This window comes from Emydura macquarii, unplaced genomic scaffold (genome assembly GCF_026122565.2).
Source record: "Emydura macquarii macquarii isolate MOO-44397 ecotype Brisbane River unplaced genomic scaffold, CSIRO-AGI_Emac_v2 contig_1119, whole genome shotgun sequence".
Lineage (NCBI taxonomy): Eukaryota > Metazoa > Chordata > Testudines > Chelidae > Emydura > Emydura macquarii.
Genome location: NW_027131256.1, coordinates 8,614,295 through 8,631,061, shown reverse-complemented (window position 1 = coordinate 8,631,061; position 16,767 = coordinate 8,614,295). Strand labels below are relative to the sequence as shown.

Below are 16,767 nucleotides of genomic sequence, written 5' to 3'. Positions count from 1 at the left end.
AGCACGCGCATGAGCAGCTGCGGAGACAGTTCCCACCGCGCACGCGCAGAACGGGGTTGGTGCTGTGAGAGACGGATTAAGAGGCGGAGAAAGCACGGCGGAGGGAAACAGGAGTCACGTGAGTGTATCTGACGTGTGGGAGGGGGCCCCTTTGCACGTGACTGAGCGAGAGGGGGCGGGCCGCTGTCTGTCTTCCCCTGCCTCCTCCCCCACTGTGTGACGGGTCGCGTGCGTGTCCGGAGCGGCGGGCGCGCGCGGGGGCGGGGGGACCCCTTGCGCGGACTGTGCGGCGTGGCGGCTCTCCCGGGCCGGAGCCCGGGTCTCTCTCACCCGGGAGCGTCCCTGGTCTCGGGCCGCAGCGAGCTGCGGCCTGCGGCTATCGGCGCATCAGGGCCGCCCCGGCACCTAGCGCTCCCCTGCCTGCCGCGAGCCAAGGTATTTACTGCCCATCAGAGGCGGCCCCTGTGTGAGTGTGAGTGAGTGAGTGTCAGACAGACAGACAGACAGACACCCACCCCATGCTGCTGGTGGCCCCTCCTAGCTGTAGCGCAGCCGGGGGGGTCCGGGCGCGGGGCAGCTGGCGGTCTCCAGGGTAACGAAGCATCTCCACGTGCTGCCACGTCTGTGCACCCACGTTCAGGGGCAGCTGCAGTCTCTTGCTTGCTTGATTCAGGGCCATCCGTCTCCAGGCAACGCGCCAGCTTGGCTCTGTAATGGAGCAAAGTTTTGGTCTTTCCCTGCTCTTTGTCAGACCAGCGCCAATAGGAAACAGGAGAGGGAGGGTTCCTGTTTATTCTCTCATGTCCTGGTTTCGGTGCCTCAGGTAACTAATAATGACAGTAAACATAAGTCTTGATCATGTTCATGTATGCTGTGAATAAGAGGTTTGTGTAGGGGTCTGGCCTAGCTGGACTCAATGGAAATGAAGGAGTCCCTGTTTCAACCCCTGAGACTTCGCAAATTGCCCTGGATAGGAACAAGATTGTTTTTTAAAATGTGATAAATCATAAAAGAATAGGTGGAAACTAAGAGTATATCATTTGGTTAACCTAGTAATTATTCAACGTTATGCAAATACATTCTTCTCCCAGCATTGCTTTGTTGTGGTCTTCCACTGGAGCATTCAGTGCATGTTGTGTGTCTCTGGCTGCTGCTCATAGCTATTCCAAACTATGATTCCAAATGTATTCATTTTGGGGTATGATTCCAGAAAGCAATAAAATGCATGTGTGCTTAGATAGCTGTTATCAGAGTCTGAAAATACGCATACGAGTTATTTGCATTTTGTTGTCCAAAGGGCATTGACAGCCAGACAGCAGAATGGAGACCAAAGGCTGCAGCCAGTCTCGATGGTGCTCCAAGTCAGCCTTGTACACCTTCCTGCTAGGAGGAGCATTTGTAACCTTGGGCTCAAGTCGTATTCTTCTGATGAAGTATTCGGCCAATGAAGGTAAGTTTGGATGTTTCATATATAACGTATTAAGTGGAGAAAGTAGAGTTTTCTGCTTAGGGTAAACAATGTAGATGCTGAGTTTACCTCTTCACTGCAAATATATTTACTTGGTTTGATTTCCTATTAGTGCAGTATGTTTATCCTTGCCTTTCAGTTGCAGGTTTGTTAAGAGCATAAAGGTTTTAGTACACAATCTGTTTCTGGGTAAGCACTGTGGTCTAGTGGATAGAGCTCTGGATTCTATTCCTCATTCTGCCACTGACCTGCTGGGTAACCTTGGGCAAGTCTGTGCCTCTGTTTCCCCATCTGTAAAATGGTGGTGGTGATACCTCTTTTATTAAACCTCTTTCATTTGACAATTGTGGTATAAGAGCTAGTTGTTACTATTATTCTGTATTGGAATCTGTCAGAGAGAATATTTTCTGTGCTGAAAACCTTCTATATAGCCCTTAGCTCTGATGCGAACTATGAGCCTGATGTTGGAAGGTGCTGTGCCCTCAACCCACAGAAGTCATTGTCTTTCAGGGTCAGGTTACTGTATAGTATTGTTGCTTCCAACTTTAGCAAAAACTGACAAAGAGTATGTGTCAAACGGATTTTAAATACTTATAACAACTCTGGCTAACAATGAAAAGGCTGAATCCTTGAAGAAGGGTTAGCCACCTTAAAAACTTCAAACTTGTAAAATTGTCAGTTTTTTATGAGCAAAAAAAATGTACTTAAATTGGGGAAGTATGTTTTTTCATCTTTCAGTAGCACTCTATAATGGCTGAACAAATTGTACTCAAATTTCCCAAAGAATTCACTTGTGAGCTTGAGACCAAGCATGGAAAACTTCAGCCTGGAAAGTGAAATGATCAAGAAATTGTATGCCATTGAAAATATGAAGTATTAATAATTAAGGTCTTAAATATAATCTTAACTTACAAAGTGTGCATTGTTTATGGGACCTGGTCAAAACTTTTTGAGTGGGTGTGTTTAAGCTGTTCTCATGGACTTGTGCTCTTTCTGTTGCTCTAAATGTGATTGGAAAAGTTGGAGGAGTATGAATGTTTATTTACTGTAACAATTGTGCTGAATTTCACAGATAACAAATACGATTACCTTCCTGCAACTGTGAATGTGTGCTCTGAGCTAGTTAAATTGGTGCTATGCATGGCAATGGCACTTTGGATAACAACAAAAAGTAAGTTCATATGGCTAAAAATCTGTTAGGAAATGTTCACCCTATACTTTAAATACCTCTGCTCTTGTATGATGGATTCAAATGTACAGTAATTGTACTGTATACACGGTGTACCATGGTAGAGCCTATTTGCAGTGCTAACTGGGACAGTGTCTTCACTGAGAGTTAACTTGAGTTACACTCTATATTTGATTAACTCCCCTTGAGTTAGTGTAGCTTGAGTGAGAGAGGCCACATTGAAATAACACAGTGATTGTAAAAGCAGCACAGAATGATTGTGTTAGCAAAACTCAAGCTGTAGGCTTGGTCTACACATGGAATTTATATCAGCATAGCCACATCGGTCAGGGGTCCGAATAAAACATACTCCTGACCCATGTAGCTATGCTGACATAATCCCCACTGTAGACTCAGCTATGTCGACAGTGCTTCCATCAACGTAGCTGACATTATTTGGGGAGATGGTATTCATACGAAAACCTCTTCTGTTGGTGTAGGCTGTGTCTATGCTACGGAACTATGCTGTTGTACCTATGCTGGTATAATTTCTATAGTGTAGACATACTCATAGCCTATGCATCCTGTTAGGCAGCCAACTCAAGTTAAAAGCACCATCATGCTGTAGGGAAGGGTTTTGTGTATGGATTGGACTCAAATTAGGGGCAACATTCAAGTTATAACTTCAGTTAACTCTGAAGTGAAGACAAGCCCTGGGTCTGTGATCTCTTCAGATCCTATCACCTAAGTAGTGTCAGGTTTGATTACCTAATGCTGTAAAAACTGCTGATGGCTATCGTTACAGTTCTCGGGGTACCCAAGGACCATGAGTCACCTTTTTACCCCCTGCCTTCAGCGTGAGGGAGTCTTGCCTGTGCCTAGCTGGACATCAGCTCAGTTACACCAGCCTGTCTAAATTCCCCTGTGACATCCAGCCCCTGACACTGGCTACTCACAGAAATCCCAGATCCTCTGCTCCCAAAGGTGCAATATACTGCAGTTTACTAATTTTATCTTTAATCATCTCTCCTATATAACACACAGCACTTATGAGCACATAAAAGATTTATTTAAGAAAGAATAGAGGCTCCACTAGAAACAAGAGAGTGGTGGAAACAAATGGTTATGATACAAAGCAAAACCCTAAAAAACTCATGTGAATCTCAATCTACGCTCAATTAATACCTTTCCTATCTAGTAAAGTAGATTCCCCCCATTCCCCACCCAAAAGTAGTCTGTTGCACATCTGGCTGGCTTCACAGGAACTGGGATCCAATTTTTCATGAGAACGCTCCTGTTCTCAAGATGTCTCTTTAGTAAAAATATACAGAGTGCCTCTCCCCACTCTGATTTATACTGAAACACTCTTTTGTCTCTGTTCATAGGCCGGGTAATTTGTTGTCTGTTGTAGTTTTTTGTTTTTGCCTCCAAGTGGTTTAGATTGTTTGCTGCTACCTCCAATGGTTTTCCATTGAAAGTCTTGGGATGGAGCAAGGCTAGACATTTGAGTCTTCATGACTAGCTAACAAGGGCAAGGGGTGGCAACTCCCTCATATTTGAATGGGCTATCTCAGAGACATATTATCCCCTAGTGACTTTTTACTCCAAGTCCATAAAGCATACTTTCAATAGAATTACATTATTCCTTAAATATTACCATATGTGCATCTCACAATGATTGTGAATCTTGACAAGTTACAAGCTTTCCATAGATACCTTATATGTTGTTCTTTATGGATAATTATTCTGCAAAATGTGTTTAATGTAGTGAGTTTGTCAGGTCTGTGTAGAGAGTTTTCAAAGAACAGGAGACCTTTTGCCAAGCAGCCTCTGTATCACAATGATTCAGTAGGCTATACTCTTCCTTCTGAATCAGTGCTGATTTGATGTCCCAGCATAGTGCATACTATTTGTGGTGCTTCTCCCCCTTCTCTCCCCAAAGCTATCCCCATCCCCATCCCCAAAGCTATTCATTTTAAAAATTAACACTGTTTTAAGACACACACGCCTGAATGTTTAAGCAAATGTTATTATTATTATTATTATTATTATTATTATTTGTATTATCATAGCACGTAGGCACCCCTTTCCTGGAGCAGGGCCCAGCATGCTAGGTGCTGTACAAACCCAAAACAAAAAGGCAATCCCTGCCCCCAAAGAGTTTACAAACAAAGCGTAATCTTGCATCCTCTCTCCTCCTCCCTGTCTGTTTTGTTTTGTCTTGTTATGTCATGTCTGTAAAGTGCTACAGTATTTTGGATGCTCTATAAACAGCTCTCTTACATCTAAGTTATTGTTTGAAATCTAGGTATGCCCAGTAGTCAGAAAAAGTCATTTCTGACTAACTGCCATTCTTTGAGCATCAATAATGATGGATGGTCTCATTCTGCTTCCTAGTCAGTGTCGAGCAAAAGTACCACCAGCCCTGTTGATGGTCTCTCTGTTGAGCAGAAGACTGAATGACTGTAGAGACTGAACTTCTTTCCTTAGACGTCGTTGCTTTAAGAGTACCATTGAGGCAGATTGACGAGAGCATGGGGGGAGCCAGTGCTGCCTCTGCCTGTGTTGTGTATCTCCTGTAGATTAATGGAAGAGGAAGGTCTCCAAGGCTTTCATTCTGAAACCATTCATCAAATAATAAATCTGCTTTAAAACAAAGGAAAAAAGCAATTGCTCTCCTGTCAAATGGGGATTAAAACACACTTCCATTAACATGGAAAGTCTTTTTACACAGATTTTCATCATTCTAACCAAGTTCATTTTACTGACTGATTTCTTTCTTTTCTTTTTTTTTTTTTTTTAAAGAGGGACGTTCATATAGTGACTTTGGATGCACGTCATGGAGAGAGTTTTGTAACTACATGAAGTGGTCAATTCCTGCCTTTCTGTACTTTTTGGATAACCTGATTGTTTTCTATGTATTGTCCTACCTCCAACCAGTAAGTATACATAGACCAAATAAAATAGCATTGAAATGATGCAAGTCTCTCCCTTGTTGGATATTTGTTTGTTGAGGGTTCATGATCCTGCAGTTGACATGTCTAAGGCTCCCCTATATACAAGGACCATTTCTATTAATCCCTTCAGTCCACCTGCCTGTCAGATCCTGTTCTGTAGCTTCCAGTTGAGGAGGACTCTTTCTGCGTTATCTCCTTCCTGACTGATTTAGAGATAGGATTGAATGGCTTCAAAGTGATGCAAGACTTAATCCTTCCTCCTCCTTTCTTGAACTCAGTGTGTCTGTTTGCTTAGAAGGTGGTTTCTGAGTCCCATCCACCATACAGCTCTTACCATTAATGTCTTTATATATATATGACTTCATTCAGTGACTTGCATTTTGCTTTCTTCCATTCAGCACTGATACCATTCTGGTCAAACCCCAAAAGTGGGAGGAAGAGGAGGGGAAAAGAGTGTCAAATACTGATTTTTTTGCATTTAATTACTTCCAGTACCTAAACTAATACCCAACGTTATAGACATTTGCTGCTTTTATTCACAGAACTTGAAATCAATCTACAGATGTTCAGAAAAATTGGGATTGTCATTTTAGGGCTGGGATTTTTTCTTTTTGGTTCAAGTTTTATTAGTATTGACAAGAAATAAACTGCTAGTGTTGACCATAAAATAACAGGGAATTCCCATATATTTAGCATGACATTAGAGAAACTATAGTTAAACTTAATCTAAACCTTTTATTTTCACTCACCTACAGGCTTTCTCCAAAAATTGCCCTTTAAGGGTCACATTTCTGGCATGGACAGCACTTAGTCAATAGGACTGTTGCTTTTGCCTGGTTTGCAAACATCTAGTTTTAGTGGGGAAAGGTCTGGATGATTTAAAATAACATATGCACTGTTTTCCTTAGATTTTGAAAGGTGAACACAGATATAATGCCCTGAATATTCACAGGATCTGATGTTTGAAAGATTACATCCACATGCAATTATTTTCTTAAATAAGCAATTTGATTTTTGGTTGAGAGGATCTTTTATAAAAATCACATAGCAAACTTGTACACACACTAAGTAATTTGTATCTCTTCCTTCAGAGCAAATGCTGTTCAAAACCCTCCCTTTCCTTTATATAACTCTCAGTTGAAGGGACAGTAGTTATTTGCCTGAAAGAAGATGCATGGCCATACCTGAATAAGCTTTGTCTCATGTAATTTTAAAAACGAAGTAGGTATGGGTCTAATTAATACTTGGATGAGTGACTGCCTGAAATACCATGGGTTCTGTGCTTGGAGCAATGGGTGTTCTTAATTATTTAATATGTCTTATAAATAAGATTTGATTTTATGTGGCATATCTCATGTGCTGCTTAGTGGTCTATGGTAGATTTGGCTCAGATTCCTGCCCTGTTATCTTGCTCACTGGGGCATCAGTGAATAAAAGCTGGAAAACAGTGTCTGGTAGATATTGCACTATATACCGTCATCATGTCCTGTCTCTGTAAAGTTTGGTTTGTACTTCGATTGATGACCACAAAGCAAAAACAAAATGTCAATGGAGCATGGTTCTATTCTGCGACAGTACTGTCTGTGCTAGTCCCTCTTCTGAAGAACCTCCTCTATCAATTCTGGATTCACCTATTTAGTCAACTATTTTTCTCACTCTTAAAAGCAGAATTAAGGAAATTTTACGCTTCATGGTCTAACAATGGTTTTTAAAATGAGATTTTAATTTCGCAAGTCAAGAAAATCAGAGAAAACCTTAATTCTGACCTCTTGTGTGTATTCATTGCGTGAGACCACAATAATGGGAAACGTGACCTGCTACTTGTCAAATAATACATTGGATTATAATGGAAAGGGGCTTCCCTTTTTACTGGTTAACACAAGACAACATTGATGCAAAGTTAGGGTTGCGAATTTAAAGACCTAAGTCATGAAGTTTGGAATATATGCACAACATGGAAATCATGTGTGTGTGTGTATATATATATAAATATTTGATTAAAACCCATCATGTAGCAAAGCGATCTTTCTTCATAAAGGTCTATTGCCGGTGGAGACTCAAACTGAGTTAAACCCAGATTTCTGTGTTTATCACTCTTCATTAACCAGGCTGTGAGGTAACGAGAGGCATTTGACAGAAAAATATTTTTAAGTTCTTTTTAACTTCTGTTCCTGTTCTGAGTTCACTAGAGTTGCACTAGAAAAACATTGTTCTGAGGCATAAGATAAAAGTCTCATACAGCCACTGGCTCAGTTGGTACCAGTGATGCACTATAAATGATGCATTCTCAGATGTCTTCAATGATCCCACAACCTGGCAATAATTCAGTTTTGAATTTCCTTTGCAGTTCATATTTAAAGACCATGGTCATGCCATGCAGATATGTTAATGGGAAACCCACTATTTCCTAGCTGAGTCAGTCTGGAATGACTTTGAAGACAGAGTTAAGGTTATGAAAAATTCCTGTGGGAACCTGAATTTAGAATCTTCTGATTTTTAAGACTTTAAAGTGTGGTTCTGCTCTGAAAAATGCCATTGTTTATGAACTATCCAAATCAAATTTGCTCCGATTTCCTAAGTAAAACAGTTGTTTTAATTAATACTGCTGCAAAGTTGCCTGGGGATTTGAAAGGCACATTGGGTTCTTCTGTGCATTATCACAAATTAATGAAGATTTTGCAGACCAAATTCTTCTTTCCGTTACACCCATGCAGACCCATTATCTTCAAATTATGCTTTCAGTTACATCTGTGCGACAGCATTGGTTCTGTAATTGGTACCTAGTTGACAATTCAGTTGATGAGTTAACCAGAATAGACTCCCAGAGCTGTATTGGCTATGCACGGCTGGTCAGAGTAAACAAAAGCAGACACTCCATTTTTTTCCCCAGTAAAATCAGTAGATCTGACTCTGATACTCAAAAGAAAATAGGCTCTGGATTAGGAAGGAGCCATTTTTACACAGTCCCTTTCCAGAGTAGAACTGTGCTTTAAACATCTGTCTTCATGCGCACTCTTGAGATTGTAATAATGCTCAAACTCCAAAGTACAAACAGCAAAAAATCAGCTGAGCACACCCCAATATTTAAATGACTAAATATTCTATTTATTAACTTCCTTTTTCAGCCATCTGTTAGTTTTATTTGTCCAAAGTGCTTGATCCAGCGCTCACTGAAGTCAGTGAAAATTTTTCCAACTCTATTTAGCCCAGGATGAAATCTACCATTTTGCAGAGAACGCTAACAAAGTTCTGTGCACCACTTAAGCCATTAATGTGGAACTTGCAAGTCATTTAGGATCTTGTTTGATTCCTCCTCACAGGAGTGTATTTCATGCCGAGTGAAAGGTCAGTCCCAATATGATCACATTTTACCATGGGACCTTCTGAGAGGTGAACACTCTGATTTGGTGAGGTTTTTTTGTTGGTCAGATTCTGTCTTGGTTATAACTTTATTCCCTGTCCTCTTTTTTCTAGGCCATGGCTGTATTATTCTCAAATTTTATCATTATAACAACGGCGCTCCTGTTCAGGATAGTGCTAAAGTAAGTAGCTACGAAAGCAAATAAAATATTAGGGAAGTTTTGCTGGATTCTTTCTCTCCACATGAGGGCGATAGTATTTTTAATACTCTGTATTTTCTGGTATCTTTGGCATACAAGTCAGAGGGATGGTTTAGTGGTTTAAGTGTTATGGTAGGTATGAAATACTTAATTTAGTTGGAAGCACAAGTTTAAATCTCAGCAAATTTGTTTGTCCTTCATTCTTTTGTAATAGATAAATAGAATCATAATTGTATTGTACTGTAATTGTGTTACGTGGTACCACAAAAGGGTAGAGTTAAGATCGTTTGGGTGTCTTAACTGTGCGTTTCCATATTTTAATGTTTAGATTTTTTTTTTAATGTTTAACCTTAGTTCTGAAATACCTGGGTTAGTAATATTACTTTTGGGGATAACTGAAACATCCTTATGTGTTTTACCCTTAAGTTACTGATATGTATTCCCAAACTTAACTCCATCTTAACATGGCTTCTTTGTCTGCAAAGATACCTAATGTCGCAGTTGTGTGCCATTTTAGACCAAATAAAATGACAAGTCACTCTCCTGAGGACTTTATAGTTTAAACTATATTACTAGAGCAGTTAGAAATCTTCACAACTTTTATTGTCAGAATTTTGATGAAAAAGGTCATTTGAAAATGTTTGCAAAAATATTTCCCATTTATTACCAGTTGTAAATATTGCATAACAAGGGAAGACAAACAAATGAGAGATGGAGAATGCAGTAGAGAACAGTGATAGATGGAGGTGTGCTCAGTTTTATAATTGTGCCAGATTTGATGAACCTTTAGTTTGTTCTGCTGAGGCAAGTGAATTGCAAAGTATATTTTAAAAAGCAAGCTTACATCTTTTTAAAAATTCTTTATGATGTGTTTAAAGAACAGCAAACACTTTTTTCCCCTTTGAAATATCCAGTATATCAGTCATGGTCTTACCTGCTTTGCTGAAGGACTTGGGTGGGGGAGGCAATCCTAGGGAATATGTATTATGACCTTTTACACCCCTCAGTGATGTCAAATCTTTAACAAAGACATTCTTTCTCCTAAGCTGTAATGGGCACTGGAGTTAAATAGGTGTTAACCCAAAACAGTTTTTTTGACAATCTGACTAAATTTCTTTTTTCTCTGTTCAGCTTTCAGTCTTTTGTATGTCATAAATTTTCCTGTTGCCATAAAGTCTTCCAAAGTAAACAAGAGTAGGAGAAATTTCTAAAGTAAAAAACAAGCCAAAATAAACAGCCTTTCAGACTGCTTTTATAACTCATAAAATAGCAAAAGAGGGCACAAACCTAATTATGAAGAAATTTCAGTTCATCTTTAAGTGAAAATTTGCAAAACAGGATGTTTTTGAATGCAGTTGCTTTATTTGCACCCATCTGACCTGTTTCCATGGAAACAGCAGTTGTATTAGTTGTCAATTTTGGCTGCTAACCATGTTCTTGAAAGTGTCTTTCCTTAAATGTGCCATCTATGCAGAATCTTGGTTTTTGTGTCTTCATTGTGAGTCAGGCGGGTGCTCTCCTAGCTGCTTGAAGGTAGCTGGGGGAAGCCTGTGAACACACTGCCTTTTTGGTGTCCAAGATGAAGCTCTAGGTGAAATCCTCATCCCATTGAAGTTAATGGGAGTTTTATCATCTGCTCAATGGAGCTGAGATTTCACCCTCATTGTCTGGGGTTGCCTGTGGTGTGGAGCTTTCTCTGTGCCATTTGTTTTCAAGATGCTTAATAACTATCATTGTACTCTAAAGGACAGCAGTTTTGGATTTTTTGTCTATACACAGACGGCAGCTCTCCGGGGTGCAGTGGGCATCTCTACTGATTTTGTTCCTGTCCATCATAGCCCTGACTGCAGGGACTGGAAGCAATCAGCACAGCTTGGCCACACACGGGTTTCATCATGACATGTTTTTCAGCTCTTCTAATCACTGCCTTCAGTACACCAGACCAGAGGAAGAGTGCTGGGGAAAGGACAACTGTACAATAATAGGGTTTTTTCCCAGCTTCAAGTGGAATGTCACTGCTACTACTGCAGAAGCATTGAAACCTCTCCGCCTCGGCTTGGGCCATCTGCTCATAATAATGCAGTGTTTCATCTCCGCTTTGGCCAACATCTATAATGAAAAGATTCTGAAGGAAGGAGACCAGCTCGGCGAAAGCATCTTTGTGCAGAACAGCAAGCTGTATGTCTTTGGGGTGCTGTTCAATGGGCTGATGCTGGGCCTGCGCTCTGAGAATCGCTGGCAGATAGAGTACTGTGGTTTCTTTTATGGCCACAACGTGTTCTCTGTAGCCCTCATTTTTGTTACTGCCTTCCTGGGGCTGTCTGTGGCCTTTATTCTGAAGTTCCGAGACAATATGTTCCACGTTCTGACTGCGCAGGTCACCACCGTGATCATCACCACTGTATCCATCATCATCTTTGACTTCAAGCCTTCTCTGGACTTCTTCTTAGAAGCACCTGTGGTGCTTCTCTCCATATTTATCTACAATGCCAGCAAACCTCAAGGCCTGGAATATGCCACTCAGCGGGAGAGGAGCAAATTCCTTGGTGAGATGTGGGAGCGATCCAGTGGGGTAAGACTTTGAAATACTTGTGTTTCTGATTCATTCCCTCTCTCACAGACTGTTTACCCAGTTGACCATTCAGAATTCATGACATGTGGCTGGATTTGGGATTCAACCAAATTGTCAATTTCATTTAAATGACACAAGCTCAATCTCAGTTTTATAAAAAAAAATCCTTGTTTTAGCTCCATACCAGAGTGTTTCCTGAGGCCTGGCTGAAGCCCTATCTCTGTGCTCTAACCTCAGATGGTCCTGCAGCCATCTCAGCTTGATGTAACATTTTCTTTTAACTTTTGCAACCAAATACCTCATCAAACCCAAACATCCCAGTGTTATACTGGGGAACTTCACTAGTCTATTTTTACAGCCCAGGTTCAGCTGAATTCAGAAAATAAACATACAGCATAAATGGGAGGAAAGTAAATTAGATATTAAAATTATTTCAGTTTTAACAGTCTAAGATGCTTTAAAACATCCAGATAAGGTTTTAAAAAAAAATTATTTTTTTTTTAAAGAAACCCAGATAAGGATATTTTCAGTATAAGATTTTCAGTATATTAGTTGCCCCTTCCTCATGAATCAGTACCTCCTGCTATAATTTTTGCTCTTCTCTGAATGATGATCCTGATGCTTAGAATCTGGGAAAATCTTTGTAGGGAAGGGGCTTGCTCCTAGACTTTACATTCAGGTGAACTGAGCAACAAGAATGAAGTTCATGTTTTTAAAAAAAAAAAAAAAAATGAGAATCCTGTAGCACCTTAAAGACTAACACATTTCTGCAGGCATAAGCTTTCATGGGCTGCAACCCACTTCGTCAGATGCATGAAATGGAAATCACAGATAGGAGGTATATATATATATACATCCAAGGGTGAGAAAGATAACAATGGGGAGGGCAAGTGGTACCCTAACTGAATTGACTTTTTTAGCACTTGTCCTCCCCATTGTTATGTTTCTCACCCTTGGATGTGTGTGTGTGTATATATATACATATATATATATATAAAATATATACCTCCTATCTGTGATTTCCATTTCATGCATCTGACGAAGTGGGTTGCAGCCCACAAAAGCTTATGCCTGCAGAAATGTGTTAGTCTTTAAGGTGCTACAGGATTCTCGTCGCTTTTGCTGTATACAGACTAACATGGCTACCCCTCTGGAGCAGTACATATAGTATATTTATGGTGTGTGAGCAGCAGAGGGCACTGTCTGCATTTAGTCCTGGGAAACTTCATTTATCCCAGAAAGAGGAGGGTAAATGTCTCCTTGGAATTCTGCCCAGTGCTAGTGCAGAATGATCTTTAACAGGAAATAACATATATAGTCACATATTTGTAAAATCAGTCACTGCATGTTTCAGCAGATGTAATTAATTAGCTACAGTACAAATTACACAGCACCTATGTATTTTCCAACATAGGAAGGGACACATCTATTAACTTAATTGAATACAGTGCACTTGGAAAGATTTCAGGAAGAATGCCATGGAAAAATGGTAAATATTTAGCTATAAATAATATCTAGGCACTGTCCTTCAAGAATAGGTAGATGCTGTATTTTACACAAGGATCTTAGTATCCCAGTACAGAAACTTTAAGTACAGATCCTTTGATTTTATAGTTGTCACTGGACTGTTTCAAGGTAAGTATTTTTGTATTACTAACAAGAAGAAAATTTGTTAATGCTGTTAATATCTTTTTCCCGTCCCTTTTTCGGCTCCTGTAGGATGGAGAGGAACTTGAGAGACTGACCAAAGCAAACAGTGACATTGATACAGATGAAGATGCCTTCTAGCAAGAGACTGTGCAACTGTGTGCTGGACATTCTCCAAAAGAGCAGTGTTGATATCTTCTAAGATATAGAATAGTCACTTTTTTTCCAAGTGCAATAGCTGAAACTCTTTGGAGGGTTTTGTGATTTCCAGCGGATTTTTATTGTGTTTTTAAATTGTGCAAATAAAAAACAACTTCAGGATCAGAATAGGGTGTGTCCAGGTTTGGGGGTGGGATGTCAGATGAGAAAAAAACGTGTAAAGCACATTGGATTTCGGAAGTTGACATGGAGAACTAGAGAATTATGAGTTCGAGCCATATATATTAAGGGTCTTTTTCTCTTTTTGCACTAGTGTAAATCAGAAGTTAATTCCAGTGCAGTCAATGATAAACTGGTAATAAAAGTGATATGAGAGGAGAATTTGGCCCTAATTTAATAATCTGGGTGGTGCATTATGTATAGTAATCCAGAACACTCAATGTCCCCAATTGTATGTGTTTATCTACCATACACAAGGGTTGTATGGGGATAATAATACTTCAGTGATGGAGGGCCTGATCCTGTAGACCTTACATCAGTGATCCTGACTCAGTTGAGTAGTCCCACTGAATGGACTCCTAACATTTGTAAAGTGCTTTAAAGATATGAGGTGCTATATAAGTGGTTGGTATTCTTATTTCCAAAGCTGCATGTTCATTGGTATCATGCACTCCTCTTTAATTTGATTGAAGGATGATTCCAGAGCTGAAGAATGAGTTTCCTCACTATTGAAGTGATTTGCTGCTGCTCGTGTGTGTCCTGTGGAACATTATGCCAATTATAAATACTTTTTGTTTGTTTGCTGTGTGATTAGTGCTGCACAGTGGCAGAGCAGCTTTCCTGGCATTCAGAAATACAAGCTTTTAAATAAACAGGGGATTCATATACTTTCCTTTAGTGAAGTATAAGTTTGCAGTTTGCCCATCACAGACATCAAGGATTTTCATTCTACTTGATTATAAAAGTAGTTACCTTATGTCTAAATTCACTGTATGTGCATTTCACCATATCTGTAAATACAAAGTTTTAAATTTAAAAAGATAAACTTGGCCCAACATTTAGATTTTTGTAAACTGAAGCTTTTTTAAAAAACATAAGAAATATTTCTGTAGTCTGAAAAAAAAAAAATCAGATGCATGGGTTCTCTTTCACCAACATTTTTCTTCAGTGTTTGCAGTCCAGATGTTACAGAGTTGTGCTAGTATGTGGGATGGTCTAGATAATACATAGTCATGCCTCAGTGCAGGGAACTGGACTAAGTGACCTATCAAGATTCCTTCCAATCCTATGATTCTATGACCCTGACAGTGAAATTGACTAGAAACTATTGGAAAGTCTTATTGTCTAAGCTGAGAGAAATGGTGGAAGCAAACTGTGCAAATGGTGAAAAGTATATTCAGTTTTGAAAATGATCTCTCTTATTCCCTACAGCATGAGCTGGTGGATTCAGCAAATCCTGAGTCTAATCCCTTTTCTTCCACTGCATCAATTAATCACCTTGCCCTAATCATTTCAGCTGCCTGCCTGAGTTTCCCTACTTGTAAAATAGAGATAATACTGTTACCTACCTCATAGGTATGTTCCAAGGATTAATTATTGAATGTTTGTGCAGCACTTTGAACAGTAAAAAACTATACATATACTTCAGTGTGTTTTAATAATCTGAGCTGTTACTACTAAGATAAGAACACTTGAGTTTTGGTGTTTAAATAGAGGGCTAGATTCATTGGTATGTTTCAGCTGCTTTTTGACACTGGCCTTACAAAGCACCTGTAAACTGAGCTTAATCAGAGAGCCTCTTTGAATCTGGCTCATCATTTTTAAACTTACAGTGTTCTTTCAAACATACCATTTGGGCTAGGGTTGTATTGTTCCGTACTACAGGTGCAGCTCTGGAATGTGAATAAAGAATGTGGTTTGACTGTGTTCCGGATTCTGACTTCAGCCCAGTTTTATGCCTGTGTTAACTATTGGCTTCATGGAGTTCCTCCTTATGGTATGCAGGTGTAACTGAGAGCAGAATAAGACTTGTTGAGTTCAGCAACTCACCATTCTGTTGCATTCTGCGTGAGACTCTGCTGTTTTCCTATCCACTGGTGCCTATGTTATATGATCACTTTGTAAATAGGTGTTGAGTTTTACATGTAATTTATTATGCCTAATTGTGTAACAAGCCTGAATAAACTAAAGTTCATTATGAAATCGTAAGTTCTTTTTGGTGTGGGATATTCATGGTTTCACAGTGTGGGCAGCAAACTAGAGATACAATATTCCTGTTCTCTCAGATGCCACTAGTGCTATTAAATAAAAACAGAAACTCCACGTATTCTCAATGACCCTAGAACATTTGACAGCTGCAGCATGAGAGATAGGGTGGAGTACATAATGACATTTGGTTGTTTCTGTAAGGTGAGCAAGTCAAGTATAACCTGTAGGGTTTCTCTCCACTGGTACGTTTTAGGCCCACTCTGCGCTGGTATATATGGTATGCAAGATGCAGGGTAAAGTGAGTTGAAAGTGGCTGCTGGGTGATGAAATGTTGCTGAAAGGACATCTGGCACTGGGAAATGGGGTCCAAATAGTTCAGATAAACTTAAAAGAAGAAGAAAAGTTAGAAAAAATATAGTCAAATTAGTAGGGAAAAGAAGCTATAATTTTTTCCCTTCTAGGAAAGATCTTTCATACTGGAAACAGTCACTGTATAATTCCTCACAAAACTGTTTCTTAAAGGGTCATTTAATGAGCCATGCTCCATCACTAAGCTATGTGAGAGTGTGCAGCAGCTATTGATGTGTTTCTCAGCAGGCTGAACTTGTGCACCAAAATGCACCCGAGATAATATGTTCTATAGCTTATTAACACACACCCTCTGTCATATCTGATCAGTTCATTGGTCCATCAAGTGTAATATCCAACTTCCAGTTGTGCTAATACCTATCAAGTTGCACATGGTGTTTCCCCTCCAACTGCTGCAGCAGTCAGGTCCTGAATTGCACGTATAATTGACCTCCATGTTAAAATGCTTGATTTTAAACAGCTAATGCTGGGAGCAATTCAGGGTTAGGACCCCATTGTGGTGCTTTATTCTAGCCCATGTTATTGGTAGAGCATTATAACCATACCATATAATGGTATTTTACAAATATGTGAAGGACACTGCAAGAAATTGTGATGTAAATCAGAAAAAACGATGGCTAGAGAGACTAATCTAGGGAGGTTTCATCAAAGTGTGTTTG

General features: G+C 39.7%; 1 protein-coding gene across 2 annotated transcripts; it reads left to right on the top strand.

The window, feature by feature from the left end:
- Positions 1-58: 58 nt before the first annotated feature.
- On the top strand, positions 59-15,730 carry SLC35A5 (solute carrier family 35 member A5). Of its 2 annotated transcripts, none has more exons than XM_067546107.1 (7): positions 59-118; positions 1,298-1,450; positions 2,541-2,639; positions 5,442-5,575; positions 9,068-9,135; positions 10,933-11,725; positions 13,445-15,730. In XM_067546107.1, the coding sequence occupies exons 2-7, from the start codon at positions 1,321-1,323 to the stop codon at positions 13,511-13,513; spliced, it is 1,293 nt and encodes a 430-aa protein (XP_067402208.1). In that variant the 5' UTR covers positions 59-118; positions 1,298-1,320; the 3' UTR covers positions 13,514-15,730. The 2 variants fall into 2 exon arrangements, with proteins under 2 accessions (XP_067402208.1, XP_067402207.1); XM_067546106.1 differs by lacking the exon at positions 59-118 and adding an exon at positions 320-435.
- Positions 15,731-16,767: the final 1,037 nt, after the last annotated feature.

Bases quoted from the DNA above. Each gene is read 5' to 3' on its own strand.
- SLC35A5 (XM_067546107.1), top strand. From the start codon at position 1,321: ATGGAGACCAAAGGCTGCAGCCAGTCTCGATGGTGCTCCAAGTCAGCC. The intron at 1,451-2,540 runs GTAAGTTTGGAT...TGAATTTCACAG, and splicing joins GAAGTATTCGGCCAATGAAG to ATAACAAATACGATTACCTT. The intron at 2,640-5,441 runs GTAAGTTCATAT...TTTTTTTTAAAG, and splicing joins ACTTTGGATAACAACAAAAA to AGGGACGTTCATATAGTGAC.